Source organism: Solanum pennellii, chromosome 11 (assembly GCF_001406875.1).
Source record: "Solanum pennellii chromosome 11, SPENNV200".
In the NCBI taxonomy this organism is placed as follows: Eukaryota; Viridiplantae; Streptophyta; class Magnoliopsida; order Solanales; family Solanaceae; genus Solanum; species Solanum pennellii.
In genome coordinates, this window is record NC_028647.1 from 51,462,197 (window position 1) to 51,480,375 (window position 18,179).

At 32.7% G+C, this 18,179-nt stretch overlaps 1 protein-coding gene and 1 pseudogene across 1 annotated transcript; both read right to left on the bottom strand.

Annotated features, from left to right (window-relative positions):
* The window catches only part of LOC114074756, a 19,707-nt pseudogene extending 10,145 nt beyond the window's left edge, over positions 1-9,562 (bottom strand).
* A 1,791-nt stretch (positions 9,563-11,353) lies between these two features.
* On the bottom strand, positions 11,354-11,986 carry LOC107003917 (transcription factor MYBS3-like). The gene has a single exon (XM_015202163.1). It carries the CDS (start codon positions 11,984-11,986, stop codon positions 11,354-11,356), a length of 633 nt encoding a protein of 210 aa, XP_015057649.1.
* Between the last annotated feature and the right edge of the window lie 6,193 nt (positions 11,987-18,179).

The following is an 18,179-nucleotide window of genomic DNA, read 5'->3' on the forward strand; positions in this document are numbered from 1 at the left end:
CCCCCCCCCCCCTCGAATTTTTAACTTTCAATGGTTGTTTTCTTCTTTAACTTTCATCAGATACTTACTTTTTCTTATTCGAACCGTCTCTCTCCCACAAATTTTCCTATTGGAGAATAATATATTTTGCAAATTATTTTTTTCTTAACAACATAAATGAAAAACGAAGGTTGTGTAAAAAAGTTGATAGACCCACAGTTTTTTGCATCACAACAAATAAATTCAAAAATGGGTTACTTAAAATTTAAAAAAGTTTGCATTCAATAATATGAATTGGGTGTTAAAGTTTTGTGATTAATGAAGGACGGGTGAGGTGAGTGTTGAAGATGAAGAAATTTTTTTAATATAAACGAAGAAAGATATAAGGAATGCTTCAACGGGAGAAAAAGACATTTGGGAAGACAACAAAATAAAGAGAGAACAAAAAAAAATAAATATTTTTAAAAAATAATTGAATCCACAAATTTCATTTATTTCTAAACAAGAAATTTCACATTCTTTTAACTTTAACTTCTAAAAAAAATTTTAAAAATATTAGTTAGACATTGACCGATAAAAGAATGCCATGTGTATGATTTTACCTTTAAATTTTTATTTTTGTTAATAATTTCACGCGTTTTGAGGAGAGTGAGTACACTCACTTTGCAACGTCAGCTCTTAGGATAATATTTAATTAGTTCAGAATTGTTAAGGGGGTATTTAAATGCTCGTAAAGTTAAAGTACTAAAGTGAGTTTTGCTGCTAAGTTCAGGGGGATTTGATGTATTTTCCCTTTTTAAAAATCTTCCAAATTTTCTTTAAAAAAAAGTTTACATTTTTTATTCATGTAAAAAATAAAAATTTGGGAAATGCTTAGTTCCATTATACTCTTTCTCGAACTACTCTTCACTTCCTCAACACTTTCTTTAAACAATAATGTTTTGTTTAAATGGTTCTCAATAAAGATTAAATGGATACTCAAAAATAGGATTCATGGTGAAAAGTAGTCATGAACAATCAACTCAATAATCACAATACACAATGTGCGACAATTCATTGATTAGAAATATGAATTCAATAATCAATAACTCAAGTGTTTATAATTAATATCTGCTCGTCTAGAGAATACTGACATTCTAAGCATTGAATCCTAGATTACTCTTGTACTAATTTGAAAGTAGATGTAGGGCGTGAGGACGAACTAGTTCAACACTATGATGACCTTACATACCTGATTATGAAGATTTTAGTATAGAAACTTTGGTGGAGACTTGATTTATCTTGAACTTGAAATCCTGGTGCTTGATCTTGAGAGAAGGAACTCCTTTGATGAAGTTCTTAGAGTGGAAGAACTTGGAAAACCATTGGTGGAAGGATTTTCTTTGTATCTTGGATTATTGATTTGAAGGATTAATGCTCTTGTTGGAGAAGGAAAACCCTAGGTGGGTCTTAAATGAATTTCTAAAAACTTGAATTTTTGATTGATGAAAACTAGTTAGATGAATGATATACTCAGTTAAAACATTCATAAATGACTCACAATAGGGTTAACATGACATAGGGGACCAAAATGACCCTAACTTTAAAACTGATGAGGTTTCCGAAACGGGTGGTTTCACAAATCGTTTAAGGATTCACAGTCTGTGAAACTCTTCACGGTCCATCTAGTTGGTCGTGAAGCTTCATCTGCTTGACAGTGCTTCACTAAAACATGTATAACCTTTCACTCCAAGCTCGAAATGAGGCAAACTTGGTGTTTTAGGATACAGGATTAAAAGACCTTTAATTTTGATTGGTTATGGGACACCAATTCATTTGAGCTGAGAGATATGATCGTTTAAAGTTGATCCAAAATTTAAAAACTGATGGATGACTTATACGAACCCTGAACAGACTGTACAAGTCGCCACAGGCCGTCTAGATTCTTGTCTAGGTAACTCCCACCTTGTAAGCCTTGGACGGTTATCCACCATGCCCTAAATGGGTCGTGGACCCCTAAACTGACCATCTTAGGTGTCATGAAGAGTCCATGGTCCATTTTGGGTTCTTTGACTTTTCCGTTACCATTCTTTAGTCCTTTTCAAATCCGAGGTGTTACACAGTCGATTCAAATTTTTAAGAGTAAAGTTCCGAAGTGTTATAAAATGATTATGTTCTTAGATTAGGAATTTTTGCGGTGTTACAGTTTTGTACCATTTCCAATTGTTCGATATTAGGCCTTTTTCCATTTTCTTTTAAAAATTGTAACTCTTAAGCTTCAGTATTTCATTCGATGTAAATTATATATACTTGATTTTACAAAATATTCTTACTTTGAATCTTACAAATGTGATGTCGATGCTCAATAAACCCTTGGGGTTATTTGGTTATTGGTTAGAGTTATGCATGTATTAATTATGCATGGTTTAATTATGTTGAATTTAGTTATGAGGGTATTAGTTATGTGGGTATTTATTATGTAGGTATTATTCATTTATGTAGAGATTACAATGTGAATAATTAATATTGAATACTGAATTTGTTTTAAATAAATACATATTATTTACAAATAAATAAGTAAGAAAATAGTATAAATTCTCCATCCATTTGAATAAAAAGAAAAGGAAAAAAAATTCTCCCTCTATACTTAACTAGGACTTTGTAGTAAAAATAAAGCAAAATAAGACAAGAAATATAAAAGATAAAGCGATAGAAATAGGGAAACAAAAGATGAGTATATTTCTTATTCTTCAAACTATTCATCAAATTTTCAAGTCTCTACAACTGGAACCCTTATGCTCTAATTATAGTGTAACATAGAGGCATACAAAAGGTTAGTCCTAAACATGACATTATGCATGAATATAAAGAAGGAGGTTATGGAGGTGAAAGGTTGCAAGAATAATTATCATAAAGGTGGAGGTAATCTTCATAATGGAGGGAAGTAATGTAGTAACTTCTTGATGTAGTGAATTATCTTCATAATGGAGAGAAGTAATGTAGTAACCTTTTGGTGTAGTTGACATTCACAATATATTATTGTATAACACTCCCTCTTAGGTCCATAGATAATATGTCTCGTTAAAACCTTACTAGGAAAAAATCCTGTGAGAAAAAATCCTAGTGAAGGAAAAAGAGTACACATATCTTTTAATACGCTTTAAATGTTACCTCGTTAAAAACCTTACTAGGAAAATCCAATTGGGAAAAAATCATGGTTAAGGAAAATAGTACAACGCGTATTTTTCTCCCCTGATTAAAACTTCACTTTATATCTAGAAGACAATGCATTCCAATCTTGTATCACAACTTCCAAAATATTAATGTTGGAAATCTTTAGTGAGTAAGTTTACAAGATTATATCCTGAATGAGCCTTTGAACGTCTATCTCACCATTTTGTTGAAGATCATGTGTGATAGACTTTTGGTGAACTATACTTCGTCTGATCTCTTTTGATTGTATCCTTCCTTCAATTGAGCTATATATTATTGTCGTATAAGGTGGCTGGAAAATCACATATTTTCTGAATATGATAGATCATAATTCGAAATAAACACACACCAGCTTACTTCATAGATCACTATTATTTCTACATGATTTAAAGATGTGGTTACCAATGTTTGTTGAATGCCAAGATATTGTTGTGCCTCAATATGTAAGCAAACAGCTCATCCGTGATCGAGCTTTGTGTAGATCAAATCAATATTCTGCATCTACATAATCAAATCATTTCTGACTCATGAGAGATTGATCAATTTTATTGAAGCTCGTCTTTTCTTGTCAAAGAAAATCATACATCTTCTATCATTTGTATAACCAGCAATATGTAAGTGCACCAATGCACTAATACATGACATTTTAAATCATTTTCATGAGGTTGAAAAATTCTTTCTTTGTGTTAAGCAATTTCAAAACCATTGGGTACTAAATGGAATTGCTTTAAGACCTTTTAAATCCTTCAAGGATTTTCATATAACCTCAATCGTCTAGTTAGACGTAATAATCGATCATTATGCATATTCAAATATTTCATCTATTGCCAGGATGAAACAAGTCTTATTGCATTTTATCTCCATGTCAGGATTTTTACAAAAACTCTTTATGCCTCAAGACACAAACTGTACTTTATATCTTAAGGTTATACTTTTGCACAATGATTCATTTTTACCGCATTGAGATATATTTTGATTTAGGAACTATAAGTTCAAAAACATCACTTTTCAAAGTGAAACAAAATATAAATGAATAGTGCATTTTATTTGGATAATTATTTATATGTGCACACTATATGATAATTTCAAATTTAACATCCTCATAACCATTTATAGCATTGAGTGCTACTTCATATAAAATATACCATCGCCGACTATTTTGATATCGATTCTAATACGACATAACTTATCGAGATCTCTTCATTTTTCATCCTTTTCAGGTACCTGAACCTTTGCCAAGGTTTTATGAAATGTTATGGCATAGTGCTCTTTCAAAGCACTTACCTCATTATCACTGACAAGTTTGATAATTTGCTCCTCTCCTTTCTCAAGGAGTTTTACATTTGGAATTGTCACGACCCAAAACCGAGCCGCGACTGGCACCCACACTTACCCTCCTATGTGAGCGAACCAACCAATCTAAACCCTAACATTTCAATATAATATCAACAGAAAGTAATGCGGAAGACTTAAACTCATTAATAAAAACCAATTCAATAACTTCTAAAATTCAACATCTATTATTCCCCAAAATCTGGAAGTCATCACCACAAGAACATCTATGATCAAATTACTAAACTAAGAGTATTCTAAGAAGCTAAAATAAACAAAAGCTAGTCCATGCCGGAACTTCAAGGCATCAAGACATGAGGAAGAAGATCCAGTCCAAGCTAGAAGCATTAGCTCACCCTGAAATCCGGTTTAATGAAGACTGGCTAGAGTTGCGGTTGAGTTGAAGACGACGGTACGTTTGCTGCACTCCACAAATAACAAAGAAAACAAATACAAGTAGGGGTCAGTACAAACACGGGTACTGAGTAGATATCATCGGCCAACTCAAAATAGAAAGCAATATATCTCAGATAACATCATAAAATCAACTAATATTCTTAACAGGTGATAGCAACAAGTATAAAAATCATTTATAACATCACCGAACATATCTATGAGGACTCAAGCCTCCACACCATACTCTTTTGGGAAACATGTTCTTTAGATTGAGTATATTAACATATTTCAAGATTTCATTATCTTTATTTCTCTTGTGTCGGTACGTGACACTCCGCTCCACTAATACTATCCTGGTGTCGGAACGTGACACCCCGATCTATATATATATATTCTATCCTGGTGCCGGAACGTGACCTCCGATCCATATATATTCTATCCTGGTGTCGGAACGTGACACTCCGATCCATATATATATTCTATCCTGGTGCCGGAACGTGACACCCGATCCACATATATTCTATCCTGGTGTCGGAACGTGACACCCCGATCCATATATATATTCTATCCTGGTGCCGGAACGTGACACCCGATCCATATATATTCTATCCTGGTGTCGGAACGTGACACTCCGATCCATATATATATTCTATCCTGGTGCCGGAACGTGACACCCGATCCACATATATTCTATCCTGGTGTCGGAACGTGACACCCCGATCCATATATATATTCTATCCTGGTGCCGGAACGTGACACCCGATCCATATATATTCTATCCTGGTGTCGGAACGTGACACTCCGATCCATATATATATTCTATCCTGGTGCCGGAACGTGACACCCGATCCACATATATTCTATCCTGGTGTCGGAACGTGACACCCCGATCCATATATATATTCTATCCTGGTGCCGGAACGTGACACCCGATCCATATATATTCTATCCTGGTGTCGGAACGTGACACTCCGATCCATATATATATTCTATCCTGGTGCCGGAACGTGACACCCGATCCACATATATTCTATCCTGGTGTCGGAACGTGACACTCCGATCCATATATATATTCTATCCTGGTGCCGGAACGTGACACCCGATCCACATATATTCTATCCTGGTGTCGGAACGTGACACTCCGATCCATATATATATTCTATCCTGGTGCCGGAACGTGACACCCGATCCACATATATTCTATCCTGGTGTCGGAACGTGACACTCCGATCCATATATATATTCTATCCTGGTGCCGGAACGTGACACCCGATCCACATATATTCTATCCTGGTGTCGGAACGTGACACTCCGATCCATATATATATTCTATCCTGGTGCCGGAACGTGACACCCGATCCACATATATTCTATCCTGGTGTCGGAACGTGACACTCCGATCCATATATATATTCTATCCTGGTGCCGGAACGTGACACCCGATCCACATATATTCTATCCTGGTGTCGGAACGTGACACTCCGATCCATATATATATTCTATCCTGGTGCCGGAACGTGACACCCGATCCACATATATTCTATCCTGGTGTCGGAACGTGACACCCGATCCCCTAATCTCATTACTTTAGTTCATCAAGCCTTCTTTTATACCAAGGCATCATCATTAACAAAGTAAAATTAGGGTTCTTCAAGATTTGGGATTCAATAGCTTCATCATGCTAATTTCATCATAATTATATATAAAATCACATCATGCATGCACACAATTAAGCATATAGAAGAGTTTATAATACTACCCAACACATATCATTCGCTATTAAGAGTTTACTACGAATAGCATAAACCATAACCTACCTCCACCGAAGATTCGTGATCAAGCAAGCAAATTTCCCCAAAGCTTGTGTTTTTCCCTTCGTTCGTTTCTCTCTCTCTATCAATCGTGCGTTCTCTTTTTCTGTTCTTTTTCTTTTTCTTATTCAAACCCTCTTTCTTTTACCCTAATTAACATATAATTAAGTATAAAGATGGTAATAATATTCCACTAATTAACTCAAGGTTACCTCTTTTAACCCCCAAGTAATTAGACTTATAATCCTTAACCCTCTAACTTTATAATTAAGGAAGGAATAGTCCAAAACGTCCCTTAAAACGTGTAAAGAAATCCGACTCTGACTGGGATTACGCAGCCCGTGACGGGCCGTCGTGCCTACGACGGTCCGTCCTGCTGCTCCGTCACAGAGTTCAGAGACTAGATTTTTACCAAGAGTCTGTGACGGCCCGTCACTCCTGTGACGGTCCGTCCTGCCATTCCGTTACGAAGTTCAGAGAGTCGATTTCAGTACCCAAATTTCAGAATTCTAAGTATTTTGGAACGAGACTCCCTCGACGGTCCGTCGTGGGTTCCGTCGTCTCACACAGTTTTTCCAGAAATAAAATCTGCTGCTCAAAACGACTAAACAGGTCGTTACAGGAATCGATTGGTCTATCACGCTTTTAACGCATCATAGACTCTGTTAAGGACTATTTATTGGAGCATTTGCAACTTAATTAAAATATTGGGTCAGCAAATACATCTGGCCAATTACTTACAACATTTTGCAAATGAATTATCTCTTGAACTTCAAGTTCACATTTTTTTACGAAGATCTACATAATTCATTCCACATATAATTTTGAGTTGCTACACATATCTCCCCCTAATGTGAGGAAATCCAAGATTCACCCTTAACCTCAATTGGGGATCCATCTTTGTGCATGGAGGAGCAATAAAATCACATGTGCACACGTCAAATTTTCAGATGGAAATTATTTGGTTCCTGACCCTGAACCAATTGTGTTTGGAGAACCTTATTGGCTTGATGAATACCTGTTAAATAAACTGATGTCATACCGAATTTTATTTGAGAGATTTGTTCTCATAATCTATGGTCTAGCTATAATTGGAGGTATACAATTTCTGCTAAACCAACCAACATTATCAATATGATTTTATAGTTTGGAACTGTGCTCTTAATTTATTAATTCTAGGAAATAACATTACAAAAGCCAATTTGTAAGTTGATACAAATGCACATGTGACCATACCATAGATGCATCTATTAAATCACAATAGTAAATGGTCCACATGGCAGGTGAACAAGCTCTTATTCACTACATTTCAAATAATTTCAGGTGATACAATCCCACCCTTAGCTGGTACAATGATTATTTTATCACGAGAACAAGCAACAAAAGAGAATTCTTGAAGAATATTTTATTTCTTCAACATATAGCCGCGTAAATTCTCAATTTCTTTTGCATCACAGTAAAATTGAAATGGCCAACCGATTGTGTCAACTGATATTTATTCTAGTAAACTTCTAGTTTACTTTTGCATGTGATTCCATCAGGATGCTCATGTTTGTATACAACAAACAAGAAGGAAAAAATGGGTAATCTTATAAATAAATATTTACAACCCACTTTTGTTGTAGTAATTTGAAGATATTAAATCTTCCCATAATTTATAGTCTTGATATAATATTTTTCTTTTCAATTCTTCTGAAACTTAAAAGTTTCTTTTGAGATTCAATACAAACACAATATTATGGACAATTTCTTACCTTCGGATAGTAACAAATTAGTCCTTTCGAAATTCTCAATTAATTTTATGTACTATCACAAATTACACAACGTCATTATTATGGTGACCATCTTCTTCAAAGGAGAAAATTATTGTTATTATTGTCATGGTTAAATTATCACATGCAAGACTTATTTCTTGACAATCAATGACTTTTTTTTTGTTTGGTCATAGCCACGACCTTTATAGTAAAGAATTATTTCTTGTCTTTATCCTTCAATAGTTCATAATTTAACATATCACAATATTTGTGTAGTACTTAAAGTATATGACTATATGATCATCTATGTCAAAATATTTCATTTCAATATCTCAAACCTACCGTAGAGGTGAGATGTGACATTTATCCAACAATTCATTGACATGTTCTTATCCATAAGAACACAAATCATATTTTCTTTAAGAAATGGACCATAACCATTTGAACATGCTCCATAAGTTTCTATTAGAAACTTATTGTCATACTTTCACATTTATCAAATTTATGTGACTCACCTCAACATCACTTTAAGAGATCAAATGTACTAAATGTACTATCACTTTATATTCTTTTATTTGATGTTGGAGTTACAAAAAAAATTAAATTTGGGTTGCCCCAACAACAATGTGTCAAATAACTTCTCCTACAACTTTGATGGATAAAAATTACCTTCACATTTGAAGGACCATCTTAAGAACCCATAATGTTCTTCCTCTTCATTACCACAATGATGACCATTAACATTTTACCATATCTATATTCATACATTTAACCACTTATCATTTTCCAGACATATTATGCACTGCTGTCACATCCACAAGAGAATGAAGCAAATTAATTGGGTAAATTTCATGACTTTCAGTCAAAAGTATACAACTTTGTGTTAGTCATCATCATATCATCATTATAGTGCATTAGGACTTAAACTCAATGTTTTACCCATATAAAAACACATTTGGTCATAAACCGATGGGATTTAAATCCAACTTCTGATTATCTTGGTGCACCGAGACGTTACTCGACGTCTTACCCGCTTGGTGCGGTGAAACTTGAATTCACCGTCTTACGCTCAACCAATGCCTTATAAACCAAATACATTTTTAAGAATAAATAACTATTAAATATCATAAATATAATCTGAAATTGACTTAAAATTGAATAAAAATCAACGAAATTATTAATTAGAACAACATGTTGGAACCGTATAGAAGTCCCAAGTTAAAATAAATTAAAAATTGTAATAGCCCCTCTCAATATTGTTATGAAGATTATCATAATTTACTCACCACTTTCAAATAACCACAAAACAAAATTTGTTAGTACAAATAATATATAGAATATGAAGTATACCTTGCATGAAGAATTACTAGGATAATTCATAAATAATCAAGAAATACTTACCATTGATTTTTGACGGAGAATGAGCAAATCATGCTGATAACGTATTGTAACTATAAAGCAAAATAAGACAAGGAATATAAAAGATAAATCAATAGAAACAGGGAAACAAAAGATGAGAGCATTTCTTATTCTTCAAAGTATTCATCAAATCTTCTAGTCTCTACAATAGGAACCCTTATGCCTCTAATTGTAGTGTAATATAGAGGCATACAAAATGTTAGTCATAAACATGACATTAAACATGAATATAAGGAAAGAGGTTATGGAGGTAAAATGTTACAAGAATAATTATCATAAAGGTGGAGGTTATCTTCATAATGAAGGAAAGTAATGTAGTAACTTCTTGGTGTAGTGGATTATCTTCATAATGGAGGAAAGTAATGTAGTAACCTTTTGATGTAGTGGACTTCTGTTTTTTTTCTTTTTGCTAGTTTATACTTAAAAAAATAAAATATAACTAATCTATTACAAGTACATTATAATATCTTATGTGAATATTCTATCAATATGATGTATATATATTTTTAATATATCAAATATATGAATTATGTAAAAATTCTTGTCTTGACAAAATAATAAAATACGTTAATTAAGTATGTGGAATATATTTAATAATGAATATATAACGCTAATATATGATTACATATGCACCGTCAAAATATATACAATCTAATTTATAATATTAATAAAATATTTACATTTGGATTTCAAATGAAAAAAAAAAGGTTGTTCGTGTATAAAAGAAATAAGAAAAAAAGTTAGGAAAACAGTTTAGTCAGATAAAATTCTTGACTAAAAAAAGATTTACAAATAAATCTACAGGGGTAAATGTATAATTTACTGTTTTATTACATATATAGCTAATATCGCACATCTTTTTCCACCTCTATCATGTATAACTTATAGTATATTTTCTCATAAGTTAGATTGATATTAATTATGTAGAACTGTAAAAATTGCAATCAAACACCGAATAAAATTTATAGTACATGAATAACTTTTATGCAATATTTAGAATCCTACCAACCAAACATAATATAAATTAATACAATACTTCTATCAAACATATTAAAAACTGAATGTACCTTATATGCCTCTTAATTCGTTCCTTCCCTTCTCATACCATGGGTTTCAGTTTGTTCATGATTAGTTTATTAATTATGATCATATTGAAAATATTCACTAATAGTGTTTCTATCTCTATACGATAGGAATATGATTTTCATATATCGGTTAGTTTGGATAATTATGCTCCCCTTTTAATTAAAGACACTGGATATCTCGAAAAAAAAAAGCTTAATTAAATTTTAGTCAATTGAACCTCTTGAACATACTATAGAATACAAGTGGACGATGTGGCAACCAACAACATATACAAAACAAGAAAAACTATGGTTTTAGTTCATCTAAGAAATTTACTTGAATGATAAAACATATGTCCATACAAAAATAATCAAAGATTAATTAGTCATGTCTATATGTTGTTGACTATAAGGTTAAATCCAAATTATTTTCCTTAGAGGAAGAATTAGAAGAAGAAGAAATCCCAGAAAGTGGCTTGTTGAATGTAGTAGCACTAGCTGATGTTGAGGCATAATCATGATGATAATATGGATACATGTAAACCCAATTAAGAGGCAAAACTCTTTTCATCATGTAATAATTTGGAACAACACTTGGCACATTTTGACTTTCATAATTATTCCCGAGTGGAACAATAGCATGATCATGTGTATCCTCTAATTGATCGAGACGAAGGTAAAAAACACTTGATTTCTTGCGATATTTTCTCTCATTAGCATCCAATAATCTCATGAAGTACTTCTGAGCATGACTAGCAACTTGTGTTGATGTTCTACTAGGCACGAAATCCTTAGCAATCTTAGACCAATTACCTTTCCCGTGAAAATCCAATCCCTTCAAAAATGCTATCTGTTCATCCTCCGTCCATGGATTTCCTTTCATGATTCTCCTCTCCATGCTATCTTTTTTAGACATTGCACCACCAGCACTAGTAGTTGTAGTAATCTCAACACCAAACAATTTAATACTTTTGCCTTTCTCACTGCATGTTCTTTGATTATGCCCATTCCCACCACACACCGTACAATTCCTTTCCATTGTACTATTTTTTTTTCTCTTAACAGACTAATTTAATTAAATCAAGAACTATATTGTAAATATATAAGGAGTAAAGTTTCCTTTTTTATTCAATGTAAAAGAGAACCGTGTTTTTTTACCTTTATGGTAAATAATACTAGTAGTAGTAATAATGTTACAACATCTTATTTTATTTATATTTTTGAAGCAGATTATGTATTATCGATTAATCAATATAGAACTTCAAATAATATGTATCAGATTTCATTAGGAAATTTTTTTTTACTACTACTATTTTACAGATCTTTATTTTACCATTGATTAAGGTTTTGCTCCATCGAGATCTTTGTTATATATTCGTATAACAACAAAAGATTTTATTTTTATATGGTATAAAAGTTACTTTGCATTTATTACAACCTAGAGAAATAAAGGAAAGTGTCTTTGGACTAAGGAAGATCTTTTGAGTTTATTTATGGGAAAGAGGTTAAGGATTATCATTGTACCAATTATAATTTACCTCCTTTTTTTTTCTTTGTTTTAATATCTTAATATGTGATAATCAAGAACACGCTGAAGGTTATTGTTTCCTCTAAGATTTGATCTGTAAGTAGTTCTGAAAAAGTGATCAATAAATCTTGTTTTTTTGTAGAGGATTTTCTTTGTAATAATAAGTAAACCCACCTTATATGTATCTCTGTAGAATTTAAGTGGGTAACAAATGTTCTTAAATCATATGAAATTAAACATAAATGTCCTTAATTAGTAGATGATTTAAAAAAGTCCTTATTGTTACTCAAATATAGGCCAAAAATACATTTCCTAAAAAATATATTAATATTTTTTAAAATCCGGCAGATCTAACCTTCTTATGTTGCTCTCTATCTCGATTTTGATTATCCTCAATCTGATGAGCAAGGTTCTCCACTTTCTGGGCAATAGCTGGTATCAAAGATATATCCATATCCCCTACAAGGATATTGCTACTATGTAGTTTCTACTTTCTAATCATAGGTGACTCAAGGCCATCCACATACCGATGTATTCTAGCTTCCGTCGTACTGAAAAAAATACTTGGCCAATGAGACGAATTTGAAACTGTACTCTCTAACACTCATATTGCGCTGCTTGAGGGCTAAAAGCTGATCAACTTTGGCCTCTTGAACCTCTCGTGGAAGATAGTGAGCTAAAAAGGCTTCTGAAGAATCCTTCTCATTTAGCTGGAGGTGCATTCGATCCCCTAGACCTCTCCCAAGCCTTGAACCACAAAATGTTAACATCCAGCAACCTAAAGGATGCCAATTCTACGGACTCCATGTCTAAGGCATGCATAACTTAAAGCACCATGTAAAGATCTGAGGGTCATCATTCATGTTAGAACCCATGAATATAGGAGGACTCAAGCTAATAAATGTTAGACATGATAGAGCAATGGTGCAGTGGAAATATAGTGTGATCGACATACCTCCAGTCATTGTTAGCAATATAGTCAAAGTTTACAATTCTTCTTTTCTTCAAAGATCTTCTAAGCACTAAAAACCTCACTAAAAGATGATATGGAGTTTTTAGAAGTAATGTGCTTAGGGACCTTTGAACCAAATGACATATTTATAACCGTGCTTCCATCAAGAACGGTTAAGAGGTTATGGGAAGTCACCAACCACTATACTAGTAGGATAGTTAATCCATGTAGTGGGATAATCAGTAGTTAATAGTGGGATAATGGATAGTTAATTACCTTCCCATTTGTGGGATAATGGACCCATGTAATACGGACCATGTCAGCATTAACAAAAATGCTAACGTTCTCCCACTTGGTTTGTATATTCTAATTCCATTAATGAAATATAATAAAAGAATTATCGCGATAATTTAATATTAACATTTTTGTTAATGCTGATATGGTATGTATTCCATGGGTTCCTTATCCCACTTCTTGGACCCATGATCTTACTAACGGGAAGATAGATAACTACCCATTATCCCACTATATGGATTAACTATCTACTACTTTAGTGGTTGGTAACTTCCATAACCTCTTAACTGTTCTTGATGGAAGCACGATTATAAATATGTCATTTGGTTCAAAGGTCCCTAAGCACATTATTTCTAAAAACTCCATACCATCTAAGGGTGAGGTTTTGAGTGTTTAGAAGATCTTTGAAGAAAAGAAGAATTGTAGACTCCGACTATATAGCTAACAATGGCTGGAGGTATGTCGATCACATTATATTTCCGCTGCGCCATTGCTCTATCATGTCTAACAACCCATGTAATACAGACCATATTAACATTAAGAAAAAAGCTAACATTCTGCTACTTGGTCCATGTATTCTAATCCCATTAGTGAAATATAATAGACGAATCATGATGATAGTTTCTCCTGGAGCGAGTAGTGTATTCCATGTGTCACAATACACTATATCGCTAAACTTTAGCCTATATAATTAATGAAAAAACTCAATATCTATTGAAGATCGATAATTTAGTGACATTTCTAAAAATAAAACTGAATGTGCACGCAGGTAACGAGAAATATTATCTAAAATAGAGTTTCTTAAGCATTCAGTGTTACAACGAAATTTTACATAGTGGGACTAAGTCCCATTGTGATTACATGATCCTTAAATTTTTGTGGTGGCATGCCTTTAGTTAAAGGATCAACTAACATTACTTCAGTTCTAACGTGTTTAATGACCACTTTCTTGTCTTTAACACATTCTCTTATGGCTAGATATTTGATGTCGATAGGCTTGCTTCGACTACCATTTTTATTATTCTTAGCCATAAATACAACAACTAAATTGTCACAATAAAATCTTAATGTCTTAGATATAGAATCGACAATTCTAAGTCCAGAGTAGAACTCTTTAACCATATACCATGTGAGGTAGCCTAAAAAAAAAGAAACAAACTCAACCTCCATAGTGGAATTAGTAACTAGAGTCTGTTTTGCACTTCTCCAAGATATAGTTCCACCGGCTAACCTAAATATGTATCCTGAAGTTGATTTCCGTGAATCAACACAATCATTAAAGTCTGAATCAGAGTAGCCAATGACTTCCAAGTCATCTGATCGTTTGTACATAAGCATGCACTCTTTTGTTCCTTGAAGATATCTTAAAATTTTCTTTGCAACTCTCCAATGGTCAAGACCTTGATTACTCTAATATCTTTCTAACATTCTAACAACAAATGATATGTCAGGTCTTGTACAAACCTGAGCATACATCAAGCTTCTGACAATAGAAGCATAAGGACTTTCCTTCATTTGTTCCCTTTCAAGATCATTTTTCGGACACTGATTCAAATTGAACTTGTCACCCTTCACAATAGGAGCTACAATTGGTGAACAATCTTTCATTCAAACCTCTCTAAAATTTTGTTGATATAGAATTCTTGAAATAAACCTAAGGTACCTTGATTTCTATCTCGATGAATCTTAATACCAATAACATAAGATACATCACCCATATCTTTCATATCAAAGGTTTCAGAGAGAAATTGTTTCACGTCATGTATCATTTCCTTATCATTAGATGTAAATAAGATATCATCCATATATAGAACTAAGAAACATATTTTACTCCCTGTGATCTTATGGTATATACATTGATCCATTATGTTCTCAACAAAGTCGAATAAAGAGATAACCTTATGAAATTTCAAATACCATTAATAAGAAGCTTTTTTTAGTCCATATATGAATTTCTTTAACTTGCATGCTAAGTGCTCACCATTAATAGAGCAGAATCCTTTAGGTTGATTCATATAAACCTCTTCCTCTTGACAACATTCAGAAATGCAATTTCCCCATCCATCTGTTGCAATTCCAAGTGAAAGTGTGCTACTAATGCCAATATTATGCGCAAGGAATCCTTTTTAGACACAGGAGAAAATGTCTCTTTGTAATCAATTCCTTTCTTTTGAGTGAATCATTTAGCAATGAGTCTTGCTTTATATCTTTCTATATTCCCTGATGAGTGCTTTTTAGTCTTAAAGACCCATTTAGATCCAATGGTTTTAACACCATTAGGCAAATAAACAAGATCCCAAACCTCGTTACTTTTCATAGAATTCATCTCTTCTTTCATGACATTGTACCACAATTCAAACTCTTTAGAATTCATGGCTTGTAAAAATGACTCAAGATCATTTTTAACTGCACCGTCAGATTCTTGTAAATATACAACAGTCACTAGGAATTGCTGAATTTTTTTCTCAAGTAGATCTTCTCAATGTTGCACCAACATTTTCTTGCGGATCATGTTGTTCAACTGGTTGTTCAATAATTTCAGGAATTACTTGAACAACTTGATCTATATGCACATTTTCAGCAGTTTGTGGAATCTCATTGATTGGTTGCTCAACACGCAATTGACATTGTTACGTTGTTCAACAGAACTACGAATACTAGTAGACATCTTGGTCTTATTGAACATAACAATTAAACGGTTAGAGTGTTTCCATTGTTCATGAAGAAAATATCGTCTTGAGTGTTAATTTCATTAATAGGTGCCTCGTCTTTCCTGATAGAATAATCAATATCCACATATCGATTCTCCTTCCAAATCTTATAATTGTCACCATTCAATTCGGGCATATCACAAATATCAGAGAAATTTGCATGTTGCATAACTGCAAAAAATTACATAACATTAATTTGAGACAAATAATATAAAATGAATCTAGTGACAAAAAAATTGCTTGTGGGCTAAACTTTTAATTCAATTAGATTCATATTTATGATAAAATTACCGATTTAGTAGCATGATATTCTATCTTTATGACAAAACTATGAAACTCTCATTCATAATTCCTGTTGGTAATTATGAAAAGTATTTAATGTTTAATCTTACTTGAATCAAATAAATTCTAGATCACTTAAACATTTATTTCTTTAAGTGATAAAAAATATAATATATAATATCATTTAATTAAGATTGTTGTGGCTAAATCTCAATCAAATAAAATTATATGAATCACCAAATATTAAATCAAAAGAATATACAAGATTTATTGTTGATCATTATGAAACAAAACAACAATTTCTTTGACTTTTATTATTAGAAAATGTTTCAAAAATTTCAAATCAAGATATGAATTTTGAAGAACCATATTGAGAGGCTTTAGAGAATTCAAAAACTAACAAGGCAGAGAAAATTCAACAACGGCGGGGCGGAAATATAGTGTGATCGACATACTTCCAATTATTGTTAGCGATATCATCGGAATCTACAATTCTTCTTTTCTTCAAAGATCTTCTAATCACTCAAAACCCCACTCATAGATAGTATGGAGTTTTAAGAAGGAATGTTCTTAGGGACCTTTGAACCAAATGACATATTTATTACTGTGCTTCCATTAAGAACAGTTAAGAGGTTATGAGAAGTTTCCAACCACTAGAGTAATAGGATACTGGATCCATGTAGTGGGATAAATAGTTTACTACCTTTCCATGAGTGAGATAATGAGTAGTTAACTACCTTACCATTAGTGGGATAATGGGTCCATGAAGTGGAATAATGGATCCATGTAGTATGGACCATATCAACAGTAACAAAAATGCTAACAATAAATTCACGGGCCCTAGATATCTTTGAGCCACCTAGTCTGTCACTTGTTGATGCCCTTATTTGTTGTTGTTGTGTGGACACCAACTAGGTTAATAGCCGAACCACACTTCTTACATCTTGGTCTCTGTATTTGTTGATACTCAATTTTGGACCTCCGCAATACAAATTAATCATGGAGCTTCATAAATTCCAAACGAGTAAAAATAACTGACCTTATAAAATTTGTAATATTTTAAAGTCATGTTGAAGTAGCTTTATCGATTTTATTATTATTTTGAGTAATATATATTGCTTAGTTTATTTTATAAAATATTCGACTCAAAAGGATTTTAGTTTTACTCAATGCTTTATTAAATTAATTTGATCTAATTTAATATTTTTTAATTTTTAGTCATTAGTTTACAATTAAGTTAATTATTTTATTTCGTTAAGATTAAGAAGCTTGTTAATTAATTAATATTAATTCATTTTATTTATTTTTGTCAAACTTGACAATTAAGCTCAATTTGACTAACTTCTTAATTCAAATTGGCTAAGTTTGCAATCCCGTAGACATTTTCTTAATTACAAATCTAGCCCACTCCTTTTATACAATACCCCAACCTACTCCAAAATACAAATCCCTCAAACCCATTTTA